Below are 12,568 nucleotides of genomic sequence, written 5' to 3' on the forward strand. Positions count from 1 at the left end.
CCCTTGGATCCACCACACCAGAGTCAAGAAGGCAGTGGCTTCCTGTAATGAGGACACCTGGAAAGCAGTTCAGGACCCCAAAAAGCTCCTCAAGGTCTATTTCAGAAACAAGGACCGCCACCCATAAAGGATGCTGAGCTCTGCTCTAGTCACTCCGAAAGCTGACTAAGTACATGCACAGCAGAAGCTTGAGGATTCTTCAGCCTTGCTCCAGCCACACTCCGGCAGCTGGCTGCTCAACACATGGTGGGAGCTTGAGGATCCGGCTATCAAAATATCAATGGATTTTCATTGTCAACCCTGGACTCTACCCCTGATTGCTATTATTTCTGTGCCCTTCGCCACAGGACTAGCTTCTGTCCCACCCCAGGACTAGGATTTGGGTCAGAATCTACAGTTTACTGTCTGTTATCTCACTGTAATGGGAAGCCTTATTCTTACTAGAAGTCTCTTATGATCGATTCTCCCTACTAACTGAATTGCTCCACAGTATAACTGATGCCCCTTCACGATAGGCTCAGTTGCTATAGCCATGACAACACAAAGATGGGGAGAAAACCTTCTGCAAGTCTTCAGTTATCTGTTATGTGCAGGCTGCTTTGCAGTCGTTTGGTGTCCCTTGCTGTTATAGATGGTGCCGCCCCCATCAAGGCCTTTTCTTTGTTTGTGGGACAGATACTTACTTATGTCTACCTGTCAATTAGGTGGGTATCTGCACCTTAGCTTTCCTCACTCCCCAGATGTATATTGTCCCTAACAACCAGACTCTCACCGTACCTCTGGCAGCACATATGCGGTCAAAAAGAGTCATCCAGTTTATACCCCTACTAGCTAGTCTGGGAATCACGGCTGGGATAGGTATGGGAATAGGAGGAATTGCTTCATCAACCACCTCTTATCATACACTGTCCAAAGACTTCACAGACGACATTGAGAGAGTGGCCAAATCTTTAGTGGCCTTACAGGACCAACTAGACTCCCTGGCTGAGGTGGTTTTGCAAAATAAGAGAGGTCTAGACCTACTGACCAGAGAAGGCAATGACAACCCACTCGAGTACTCTTGCCTGGAAAATCCCATGGACGGAGGAGCCTGGCAGGCTGCAGTCCATGGGGGCGCACAGAGTTGGACACGACTGAAGTGACTTAGCAGCAGCAGCAGCAGACCTACTGACAGTTGAAAAGTGTCTGCCTTTTCAGCTGCCTCTTCTTTTACTGCCTCTTCTTGAATGAAGAATGCTGCTTTTATATACACCAGTCAGAAACAGTCAGGAACATGGCCCAGCATCAAAGAGAACAAATCATAAAAAGAGAGAAAAACTAGCTAATTCTTGGGGTAATTGGAGCAATATCTGGAGCTGGGCATCATGGCTTCTCCCTTTAACAGGTCCTCTCTTCATGCTCTTTGCAGCAATCTTGTTTGGCCCTTGTATTCTCAATCCAGTTCATAAACTCTTGGATTGAAGCCACAAAGTTACAAACGGCAATAGTTCAATACACCTCCCTAAATGATGGGGAGCCTGGAATGTCCTACCAAAAACATGGGACGATGCTTTCTACAGCGAGTGATAGACGCATCAAGAGTGGGGAATGAAGAGGAAAAGTTAAAATTTTACATAACCTCCTTCTCCTTCTGCCTCTGTAACTCAGCTTACCCTTGCAAAGTCTAGATGACCTAGGTCCTGTAGTCTCAGAAAACGGGAACTTGCAATGCTAGAAACTGGAGTTTATCTCACTCACCCTTGTCCTGCTCTTTGCCCCTGCAAACCTGCTTAATCATGCCTGTCCAGGTCAGGCATCCTCCTCCCCATCTTGACCCCTGTTCCCACGTGTGAGAAACCCCTTAGTTTAAAACAGCCTATTAACAGCTAGTGTTGCCCACTACAGTCTGTCTATAAAAACTCTGCAATCCCTTTGATCGGGGCTCAGAGCTTGGAGTGTTGACTCCTCTGGGCCCACCAGCATAATAAACCTGAGTTCTCCAACCCTCTGAGTGTTGTGCTTGGATTCTCGAGTACCGGTTTCTGCAACATGGTAACTGAAATGTCTTCAGCTATAAACCCGGAGACTGAGAAGATTGTGTGCCAACCCAAATTCACTCATGTCTCATTTGGAACCTTTCGAGTGTATTTACACTCAGGCAGAAAAACCAGGCGTCTACTTGATCCTGATCAAAGTGCACTTTCTCTTTTGGACCCAGGAGATTCATCTCCGAGTTAGGAGGAACTTCTAATGTATATGTCCTATCTCAGATTTTCTTCTCACCCATAAGACATCGTCGAGAGGTCTGGTACTGCCACCACCCAGCCTCATCACGATCACCTCCCACAGAAGGAACCTAGCTTCCCGAAGCCCAAACTGCCCTGGCTCAGGCACTGACACTTGAGGGATCCTCCTGGAACCCCACCGCCCTGGCCCATGTTGCCTTGTTCTGTGGGACTAGGGGACGCCTCTCCACCTTCCTCATGTGGCTGCAGCTCTTAGGCTATCACTCCCGGTGTGGGGGGTGTCCTGCTTTTCCTAGTGTCCCCACTGCTAACACGGCCTGTCACAGCGCACAAGCTCCCTGAAGTTCTGTGGAATAAATGAGCCAGGAGCAGGGGCTTATTTAGTTGGATTAGTTTTCTCCTACTTTATTAAATAATAACCTGGGAAAACCCAAATAAACTGAGATAGCTGAGCTGTATAAAATGACAGACAAAAAGTATGAGAAGCAAGATTTTGCTATAATCACATTTTATTTTCTAATTCTTTCACCAAGTACATTACTGCTAAGTAAGTTCATATTTCCAAAATAGTTATAAGTCATATTTCATGTTACCATGTTCAGGGTCACAAAATAAAATTGGAGAGTTCCCAAACTTTTAAAAACTAGCAAAACTCTTGTCCTTAAATTGGGTAAGTACAAATACATGTGTGATCAATGTCATTCACAAAGTTGGATACTGAAGTTTATTAAGCCTTATGCTGAAAGGCACATTTGAAAAATTCCTAAAGAAAACAGAGATCAGTCTCCATGTCATCACAGAGAACAGGAACCTAAAAATGCTGCACACGGGGTTCCCCAAGTGGCCCAGGCCATCACTCCTGAGAAGGCTGACCACTCCCTTTTCAACTACAGAGGGATGGATCAGCCTGGCTGCTGCTCTGGCTCAGGACCCCTCTTCCTCCTCCCTCACAGCCTCTGCAGAAGGGAGTGGGAAGGACCTAAAAGCCCTTCGGTTGACCCTGAGCAGATACTCCGTGAATTTCTCCTTGCTGGTCTCCGCAAAGGCCCGGGGACCCCACAGGAACTCGAAGCGAGCAGGGTCGCTGTCAGGCACCTGCCGGTACTCCAGGTACCCCTCGCGCACCCACACTTGGGTCAGCAGCTCCCTGGGCTCCCCAAAGATGGGGTGCTCCCTCAAAACACACACCCCCATCTTGCTGAGTGCTCGCCAGATCTCCTCCTCAGGGCTGCGATCCCTATTCTGGAGGATCAGGCTGAGGACCACCACCAGGAGGCCGGCCTTGGGCAGCCCCTGCCCACTTGCCTGTATCGTATCATAGGTGAGGCCCAGGGAGGGAACCATGATGTAGATGGGTGCAGTGTCTACCTGCCTCACATCTACACCAAAGACCAGCAGAACGCACTCAACCGCTTGGCGGAAGACCACTGGGTAGTACTTCTGGTTATCCCCGAGGACCGTATTCATCAATTCGGCATCGGTGGTTGGCTCCTTGGCTCGATACTTGCAGAGCAGGAACTTCACCATGTTAGCCACCATTTTATTCAGAGCTTCCTGGGTCAAGGCCTCCTCAGCAGAGCACGAAGAGACTGGGCAGGAGGAGGCCGAAGGGGTTGCAGCCTCCCCTCCCTCAGCCCCCAAGAGCTGTGCTTCCTCTGGGCCCTGGGTGTCGCCTAGGTCCTGAAGGTCTTTCTTGGGCTTCCTCTGCTCACTCATCTCGACCACGAGCACGATGCCTGGGATCAAAGCACAGACAGGAGTGAGGCAGGGGACATTGTGGACCATGGGCCTCAGCTAAGAAATACACCCTGGGTGGTCAACACAGGCCACTTATAGGTCTCCTCTTGAGGGGTGCTCTCGGCCTCACACGGGCCCTCCTCCTGGGCAGTCTGACCCCCTGCTACCCAAAGGAGGAAGGGCAGTGGCTCTCCTGGGTGCAGCCAACACAGCCAGAGGTTCTGGGGCTGACACGGTGGGGGGATTAGGGATTTGTGGGGTCCCCTCTGTTCTGGGATGGGGAGCCCCTGGTGCTCATTCATGACACCCTCCTCACCTTGACTCCTGGTACTGCCTGGACCTCCTCTTTTCTCTGATGTCTGGACACAGGCCTCAGACCTCTGCTCCTGGTTCCTGGAACCCCTGTGAGAAAAATGGAGGGGGCCCCTTGGGGGTAGATTGTGGCACAGCCCTGGACTCTGAGGCTCCCCCCAACAAACTGTGGGGGAAGTGGTCCCCTTGTAGCTCCCTTGTAGCGCCCACCTTTCCCCTGCCACAGCCTGGACCCTGCCCTTTGGGGGCCTGCAGAGTAACTCAGAACAAGACCCGAGTTTGAAGGGAAAGCGCTAAGGGGCCCCACATGTGGTCGCACCTGCCCAGGGTCTTCTGCGGGTCCTAGGCTGGGGAGATGCTCGGTCCCCACCTCACGTCCAGCCTGGACTCCCAGCACTGACCACAAGGGTGGGTTCGGCTCTGTCCGAGGAGTCCACCCTCTGTGGATCTGAAGCCTCCACCCTCCGCCCGAGCACCTCATCTCCTGAAGCCCCTAAGCCAGAGGTCGACAAACTGCTCATCCTGCTCAACCCGCTCTGGGACATCTAAGACCCCCATCAAAGGCAAGGATCCCACCCTGTGTTGGGGTCTAACTGCCTCAGTCCTTCCCCGCCTGGAGCCTGGATTCCAGGCAGGACCTGGAATTGGCCCGTCCTCCATTTTGAGGCCCGCTGCTCTGACCCGGTCCCGTCTCTCTGAGACCCCATGTCAGGAAATGCGGCACGAGGTCGTCCTGCCTGGGGACTACTAGGGTCCCCTCTGTTCTGGGGTCCCGCTCCCCTCACTCCCCCATCAGGATCCTCACCTTGACTCCCGGTAGGACCGGGGCTCTGTCCTCCCCCAGTTTGAGGCCCGGCTCCTCACACCAGGGCCCCAGTCCCTCTTGAGACCCGGATGTCAGAAAGTCAGGACAGGGGTAGTGTGCTTTTCTCACCCCAGGGTCTCGCAGGGCAGATGACAGGGGCAGGGATCTGTGGGGCTCCATCAGTCCTCCTTGGGGGTCCCCTTAGTCCTGCCTCAGGGCCTTACCTTGTCTCGGAGTAGAGATCCTCGTCTCTCCCCAACTGAGGCCCCGCCCCTTGTATCACGTGCCCCATCTCTCTGAGACCCGGATGTCAGGAAGTCAGACCATGCCTGTTGTTCTCATCCTACCTCACGGTCTCCAAGGACCGACAACAGAGACAGCTTTCTTTGAGGTCAAGGGTCTCCTAGTCCCGCCTCAGGGACCTCAACTGGTTACCGCACAGGACCTGGAATTCTCCTCTCTGCCCGCCTGAGGCCCCGCCGCCTATAGCGGGTCCCCAGTCTCTCTGAGACCTGGATGTCAGGAAATGAGGCATGTGCTCATCCCACCCTATGTGCTCCCTGAGCCCACTGTGATGGGATCCAGGTTCCCCTCAGTCTTTTCTCAGGGTCCTCACCCAGACTTCTTCAGAACCTAAGATCCTCCCCTTCTCCTTCTAAGGCCCGTCCCTTAAAGCAGGGCCCCAACCTGTCAGAGACAGGGATGCCAAAGGCAGGACCCGCTGCCAATTGCTCATGCCGCCACCAGGGATGCCTAAGGCTGACAGCAGGGGTGGGATCTGAGGGGCCCTGTGTCCTCCTCAGGGTCCTCATCTTGAGCTCTGGAAGGTACAAGATGTCCCTGAGTTTACCCAAGGCTGGACCGTTACACCAAAGCCCTCACTGCCCTGAGACCACAGCTTCCAGAGCTGCTGGTCTCCTGGGGCAGTGGAATGGCCTCTACGAAGCACATGTGAGGTGCACACTGGGATATGAGAGCCCGTGGTGCTGGGGTTTCACCCTCCAGGGACTGGGCAAACTCCACATCTGTCGTCATTAGTTCCCCCACTAAGTAAGATACATGGCCCTGGAACCAGAGGAAACAGTGACCCCACCTACCACCACTCCCGGTGACCCACAAGGAAAGTTGTGCTTCTGGTCCTCCATGTAGCTTCTGCAGTTCCTCAGTGGAGCTATCTAGCCGTTACCCACTTCTAGCTATTTACATTTGATTCCACATTTTATAAGGCAGACGGCCAGGCCGTGGGACACACTAAGCACATTTGAGTTCACAATACCCAGCCTCATGTGGCTACTGGTTACTCTATTAATGGTGGTGACAGGACATGCTCTTCCCAAAGGAAGATGGTTCCCACGGGAGATATCATAACAGTCCTACTGACCTGTGAGCCATGGTTCCCACCTGGCACTTTGCGCTCCTCTCCGTAGAGGTTCGGGCACCAGTTCCCCATCCAAATGTCTCCTCTTCTCCTGACCCAGCCCTGCCATGTGACAAAGGGAAAGGGAGAGAAGGATGGACCCCAGAAGGAGGCCAGAGGGCGAGGACTGTGTGGTCCTCATGTGACTCTGGCTTGAAGCTCAGCTCCAGACTCCTAGGCTGGATCCCTGCCCCTTGCTCCCAGGGCTCTCCACCCTCCTCCGTCCCTCTGGCTGTACTACCCCCAGGATACCCTCTGCAGTGCCCAGAATCCAAAATGCACCATCCTCTTCCACCTGTCTACATCACAACTGTCCTGGAAGGCTCTAGGAAGAGAGTAGTTCTCCTAAAAACACCCACCTTCTGACTGTGCCACTGGGAGGAGCCCAAGTCCTCACCCTTGGCCCTGAATGGATGGCGCCTGGACAGAGCTTCCATCAGCCAGTCAGACAGGAGCCCTTCCTGCTTCTTGGGAGCTCAGCCCCATGGATGTGGCACCACCTGCATCCAAAATACCTTTCCATCCCACCCCAGGCATCAACACAAAGGGGATGCTTTTCCCTCAAACAACATGCTATTGTTATTTAGATGAACCATTTTTTTTCTGTCTTTGTATTAAAATTGGCGAATTAATCATATATTTATTTCCAAATTGTTGTAGGTTTACATAAGGATCCCATGTTCCCTGCAGGCAGCTTCCAGGAAGCAGAGGGAGAAGAGATGTGGGCAAGGACCTGGAGTCTCTCCCCTGCCCTGCAGTGTGCTCGATGCTCAACAGACAGCAGCTGGTAGGTGTACTTGTGATGAAGACAATGCCCTTCGTGTGTTGAGGAGTTTCTGAGAAAGCCAAAGATGCCTTGAATCCCCAACTATTTCTCGTCACTACTCTGTACTGGCACTTTCAAATGCAAGATCTGATTAAGTTTCCAAGGCTCTTGGGAATCTCAGGGAGGGGATCCCCCTCCCTCCACTCCCTCCAGTGCTCTTTCTGCCCTACCGTCTGCAGTGATGCCCGGCCACAGTCTCAGCAGAGTGAATATGTGCCCCTACTTTCTGATGCCAGGGAGTGTAGCCTGGGAGACTCAGCTGCCTCCACAGGATAGAACTTGCCTGAGCACATGCACAGGTGCCCATAGGCTCCCCAACAGCCATGACCTTCATGAGGGGCAGGTATCAGACAAGCGACAATGGGAGAAAAAGTGCAGTGGGAGTTTCCTTTACAAAATCCAGCAAGGATATGCACAATGCACCACCCTTCACCTGCAAGGAGGATTCTACTGCTGCTGCTGCTGCTGCATCACTTCAGTCGTGTCTGACTCCGTGCGACCCCAGAGATGGCAGCCCACCAGGCTCCCTCGTCCCTGGAATTCTCCAGGCAAGAACACTGAAGTGGGTTGCCATTTCCTTCTCCAATGCATGAAAGTGAAAAGTGAAAGTGAAGTCACTCAGTCCTATCCGACTCTTCACGACCCCATGGACTGCAGCCTACCAGGCTCCTTCATCCATGGGATTTTCCAGGCAAGAGTACTGAAGTGGGGTGCCGTCGCCTTCTCCAGGAGGATTCTGAGGTGTGTGAATTCAAGTTCAGTACAGTTTTTATTGTTGTAGCCATGCGTTCCAGGAAACAAACTCACTCAGAAGGACAATGCAGCTAGTGGAGTGCAGTTTATTACACCAGCGGGCCCAAGGGCAGAGTCTCCTCTTAGCCAAGGACCCGACCAGTTTTGTGAAAACCTTATATACCCTAAGTGTATAAGGTTCCCTGGAACTAGTCTGAACAAAGGAAAAAGAAAGGTCCAATCAAAGTTAACCAGTGATCATATGCCTTACACCTAGGTAGTTAACAGTGGACAATTATTAATAAGCCTGTGGTCATACCCCAGTAAGCATAATGGAATGTATGATTCTCTTCAGTTACACAGATAATTAGGGTATTCTTTTAGGCGATGGAGAGCCCTGGGGCTCTTCCTTCCCGGGCCTGGTTTTCCAGTTGGTATGTCGGTTCCATATATACTGGGCATATAGCTCAAAGTCCATAGTCCGGCCCAAGATGGAGTCCTACTTTCAAGATAGAGCCTGTTCTGTTTCCTCCTTCATTATGGCTTGGGGTCTGACCACCTAGGAAAGCTGACCCATGAGTTCAAGTGTCCAATTGTCAGTTTCAAAGAAGAACCCCATTAAAATCTTACCAGAAGACTGAGGGTGGTAATTGAAATGTCTTCAACTATATTCCCCAAGACTGAGTAGACTGTGTGCCAAACCAAATTCACTCATTTCCCATTTGGAAACTTTCGAGTATATTTAGACTCAAGCAGAAAAACCAGGTGTCTACCTGCTCTGACCAAAGTGCATTTTCTTTTTCAGACCCAGGAGATTTATTGGAGAGAAGATGCACTTCTAACACGCATGTCTGATTCCAGACTTTCCTATAACTCGTAAGACACTATCTACAGTCTGACTGTTGACACCACTCAGGTTGATTACCATCATCTCCCACAGAAGGAACCCAGCTTCCCAAAGCCCCAAACTGCCCTGGCTCAGGCACCAACACTCGAGTGCTCCTCCTGGATCCCCACCTCCATGCCCCGTATTGCCTGTTCTGTGGGACTATGGAACGTCTCTCCACCTTCCTTGTGTGACTGTGGCTCCTAGACCATTGCTCTGGGTATGGGGTGTCCCGCTTCTCCTAGTGTCCCCACTGCTAACACAGGGCCTTCCACAGAGCAGAGGCTCCGTGAAGTTCTGTGGACTAAATGAACCAGTGAGAAGGGGGGCTATTAATCTCATCAATTTTCTCCTACTTTCTTAAATAATAACCTGGCAAAATCCGAGTAAACAGATATGGATTAGCTGTAGAAAAGGACAGTCAAAAAACCTATAAGAAGGGAGAATTCACTACAATCTTTTTTTTATTTTCCAATTCTTCCACCAACTATATACTGCTAAGTTCACATATCCAAAATAGTTGTAATTCCAATTCCATGTGATCTTGCTCATGGTCACAAAATAAAATGGGAGAGTTCCCAATCTCTTTTACAAAACAGCAAAATTCTGGTCCTTTAACTGGTTAAGTACAAATACATGTGTGATCGATGTCATTCACAAAGTTAGATACTGAAGTTTATTAAGGCTTAAGCTGAAAAAACACACTTGAATAATTCCTTTAAAAAACAGAGATGAATTTCCATGTCATCACAGAGAAAAGGAACAGAAAGATGCTACACCCCAGGTTCCCCCAAGTGGCCCAGGCCATCACTACTGAGAAGGCTGACCACTCCCTCTTCAATCACAGAGGTAAGGATCAGCTTGGCTGCTTCTCTGGGTCAGGGCTCCTCTTCCTCCTTCCTCACAGCCTCTGCAGATGGGGCTGGGAAGGCCATGCAAAACCATTGGTTGATTCTGAGTGGATACTCCATGACTTCCTACTTGCTGGTCTCTGTACAGGCCTGGTCACCACACAGGAACTCGAAGCAAGCAGGGTCGTTGTCAGACACCTGCCAGTACTCCAGGTACCCCTCATGCACCCACACTTGGGTCAGCAGCTCTCTGGGTTCCCCAAAACACAGTGCTCCCTCCTGACAAACATCCTCATTTGCTGAATGTTCCCCAGACTTCCTCTTCAGGCTGAGGACCAGCACCAGGAGGCTGGCCTTAGGCAGGCCCTGCCCACCGCTCTGCATTGCATCGCAGGTGAGGCCCAGGGTGGGGACCATGATGTAGGTGTGCTCCCTGGGGTCTACCTCCTTCACCTCCACACCACAGACCAGCTGCAGGCTCTCGGAGGCTTGGCTGAAGACCTCCAAGAAGTGCTCCTGGTTATCCCTGAGGACCTTCTTCAGCATTTCTGCCTGGGAGGTCAGCTCCTTGGCCCGATATTTGAGGAGCAGGAACTTCATCAGGTTAGCCACCATCTCATTCAGAGCTTCCTGGGGCAAGGCAGAGCAGGAGACTGCGGGGGAGGAGGCCGAGGCTGATGCAGCCTCCCCCACCTCAGCCCCCAAGAGCTGCACCTCCTCCAGGCCCTGGGCCTCGCCTGGGTCCTGAAGGTCTTCCTCAGGCTTGCTGAGCTCAGTCATTCTGACCACAAATGCAATGCCTGGGATCAAACCACAGACAGAAGTGAGGCAGGGGAACAGATGGGGACCACGCGTCTGGGGGAGAAGGGGGTATGAGAGGCCTCGGCTGAACCACGCACTCTGGGAGTTCTGACACAGGCCACTTACAGGTTTCCCCTTGAGGGGTGCTCTCAGACCTCACAGGGGCATGCCTCTGGGGTGGGCAGTCCCCTGGCTACCTGAAGGAGGAAGTAGGGTGGCTCCCCAGGCTGCAGTCAGGACAGTCCGAGATTTCTGGGGCTGACAAGGTGTGGGGATTAGGCCCTTGTGGGGTCCCTTCTGTTCTGGGATGGGGAGCCCCTGGTGCATATTCAGGCCACCTTCCTCACCTTGACTCCTAGCACTGCCTGGACCTCCTCTGCTCTCTGACCTCAGGACACGGGCCTCAGACTTCTGCCTTCACCTTCTGGTTCCTGGAATTCCTGTGAGAGAAATGGAGGGGCACCTTGGGGGTATCCTGTGGCACAGCCCTGAGCCTTATGGGATGGTACGAGGAGTGGACTCTGTGAGGTCCCCCCAGTTGTGCGGTGGGAGGTCCCCTCACAGTTCCCTTGTAGTGTTCACCTTTATCCTGGCACGACCTGGTCCCACCCCTCTGGGGGCCTGCGTGGAAACTCAGAAAAAGATGCGAGCCTGAACAGAAAGCACTAAGGGTCCCCACATGTGGCCGCACTGCCCAGGGCCTCCTGCGGGTCCTCAGTTCCTCCTCACGTCCTGCCTGGCCTCCCAGCACTGAGCACAGGGGCCGGGGTCTGCTCAGTCCTCCCTCAGGGTCCTCACCTAAACTCCTTCAAAGCCTAAGAATCTCCCCTCCAATCTCTGAGGCCCTGCCCCTTATATCAAGTCTCCAATGTCTGAGACCCCAAGCTCATGCCCCCACGAGAGTCGCCCCTGACTGACAGCAGGTGCCGGGACCTGTGTGATTCCCTGTGTCCTCCCTCAAGGTTCTCATCTTTAGCCCTGGCAGGTTCGGGGATGCCCCTTGTGTTGACCGGAGGCAGGGCCCTCACACCAAGGCCATCACTTCACTGGGATCCCAAAGGGAAGTCTGTGGCCATGACATCACGGCTCCAAGCCCAGGGCTTCCCAGAGCTGAGATGATGCCCTGGGCGTTCCTCAACCTCCTTCTGCTCTTCACTTTGACTCTCAGCAGGTCTGGGTACCACCCTCTGTCCCTGACCTTGCTCCCCTTAGAACCAGGCCTTCCCCAGCCAGGACCCCTGAGAGGCAAGCGGGAGTAGGGGGCTCACTCCTACAACCCTGCCAGGGCTGAGAGCAATGATGACCTGGATGTCTTGGGGCCCCAGAGCCCCCGCTAAGGATTCTACCTTTGCTCCTAGCACAGCTGGTTTCTTTCACTCTGCTGACCTGAACCCGGGCACCTGACCCAGGCCCTCACTTCACTCCCATCGGGATCAGTGACATTACATCTGAACACCATGCCCCATGGTCCCCCAGGGCTGTCAGGAGGGCTGCACATGCATCCCCTGGGACCCTCAGCCTCCTCTGGTCCTCATCTCAAGTCTCCACAGGATGTGGGCCCCTCCCTCTGCCCACCTGAGACTGGGCCTCCACCAAGCCTCCGACTCCCCGAGTTCACTGACAAAGTGAGGGGGGTGTGGGGTCTCAGCCTGACAGCCTGGACTGGGGCCCGCAGGAGTCCCAGTCGGGCTGGGGTTGTATGCTATCAGGATCCTCTGTTCGGGGGCAACTGGAAGCTCTCATCCTCTCTCAGGAGGGGGCCTCATTAACCCTCGAGAGAAGGCTGAAGTCCTAGCACAGATGCTGGATGGGGAGCAGCTGTGCCCATGACCTTGTGGGAGCACAGGGAACCACTCGCCTTCCCATGGGGGCCACTCAGTGTCACCACACTTTGGAAATTTTGTATAAATGATATTGTTTTAGCTGAAGAGGGTGAGCAGCGGCAGGTGAATTAGGAAGAACTCAGCAGCCTGTAG

The 12,568-nt window shown here is 52.9% G+C and overlaps 2 protein-coding genes across 2 annotated transcripts; both read right to left on the reverse strand.

Moving 5' to 3' along the window:
* Window positions 1-2,751: 2,751 nt before the first annotated feature.
* Window positions 2,752-5,456, reverse strand: LOC112445139 (melanoma-associated antigen 1-like). Its single transcript, XM_024988725.2, has 3 exons — window positions 5,304-5,456; window positions 4,279-4,364; window positions 2,752-3,961 (listed from the first exon to the last, which is right to left on the reverse strand). Exons 1-3 carry the CDS (start codon window positions 5,369-5,371, stop codon window positions 3,150-3,152), a joined length of 966 nt encoding a protein of 321 aa, XP_024844493.1. The 5' UTR covers window positions 5,372-5,456; the 3' UTR covers window positions 2,752-3,149.
* Window positions 5,457-9,896: 4,440 nt separating this feature from the next.
* On the reverse strand, window positions 9,897-10,571 carry LOC100299728 (melanoma-associated antigen 1-like). Its single transcript, XM_010821494.2, has one exon. It carries the CDS (start codon window positions 10,569-10,571, stop codon window positions 9,918-9,920), a length of 654 nt encoding a protein of 217 aa, XP_010819796.1. The 3' UTR covers window positions 9,897-9,917.
* Between the last annotated feature and the right edge of the window lie 1,997 nt (window positions 10,572-12,568).

The sequence above is a fragment of the Bos taurus genome, chromosome X, assembly GCF_002263795.3.
Source record: "Bos taurus isolate L1 Dominette 01449 registration number 42190680 breed Hereford chromosome X, ARS-UCD2.0, whole genome shotgun sequence".
Classification (NCBI taxonomy): Eukaryota; Metazoa; Chordata; class Mammalia; order Artiodactyla; family Bovidae; genus Bos; species Bos taurus.

Excerpts from the sequence above, each read along its gene's own strand:
- LOC100299728 (XM_010821494.2), bottom strand. The coding sequence starts at position 10,571 with ATGACTGAGCTCAGCAAGCCTGAGGAAGACCTTCAGGACCCAGGCGAG.
- LOC112445139 (XM_024988725.2), bottom strand. The coding sequence starts at position 5,371 with ATGGGGCACGTGATACAAGGGGCGGGGCCTCAGTTGGGGAGAGACGAG. Across the intron at positions 4,365-5,303 it reads GATCTCTACTCCGAGACAAG|GGGTTCCAGGAACCAGGAGC; the intron begins GTAAGGCCCTGA and ends TTTTTCTCACAG. Across the intron at positions 3,962-4,278 it reads AGGCAGTACCAGGAGTCAAG|GCATCGTGCTCGTGGTCGAG; the intron begins GTGAGGAGGGTG and ends CTTTGATCCCAG.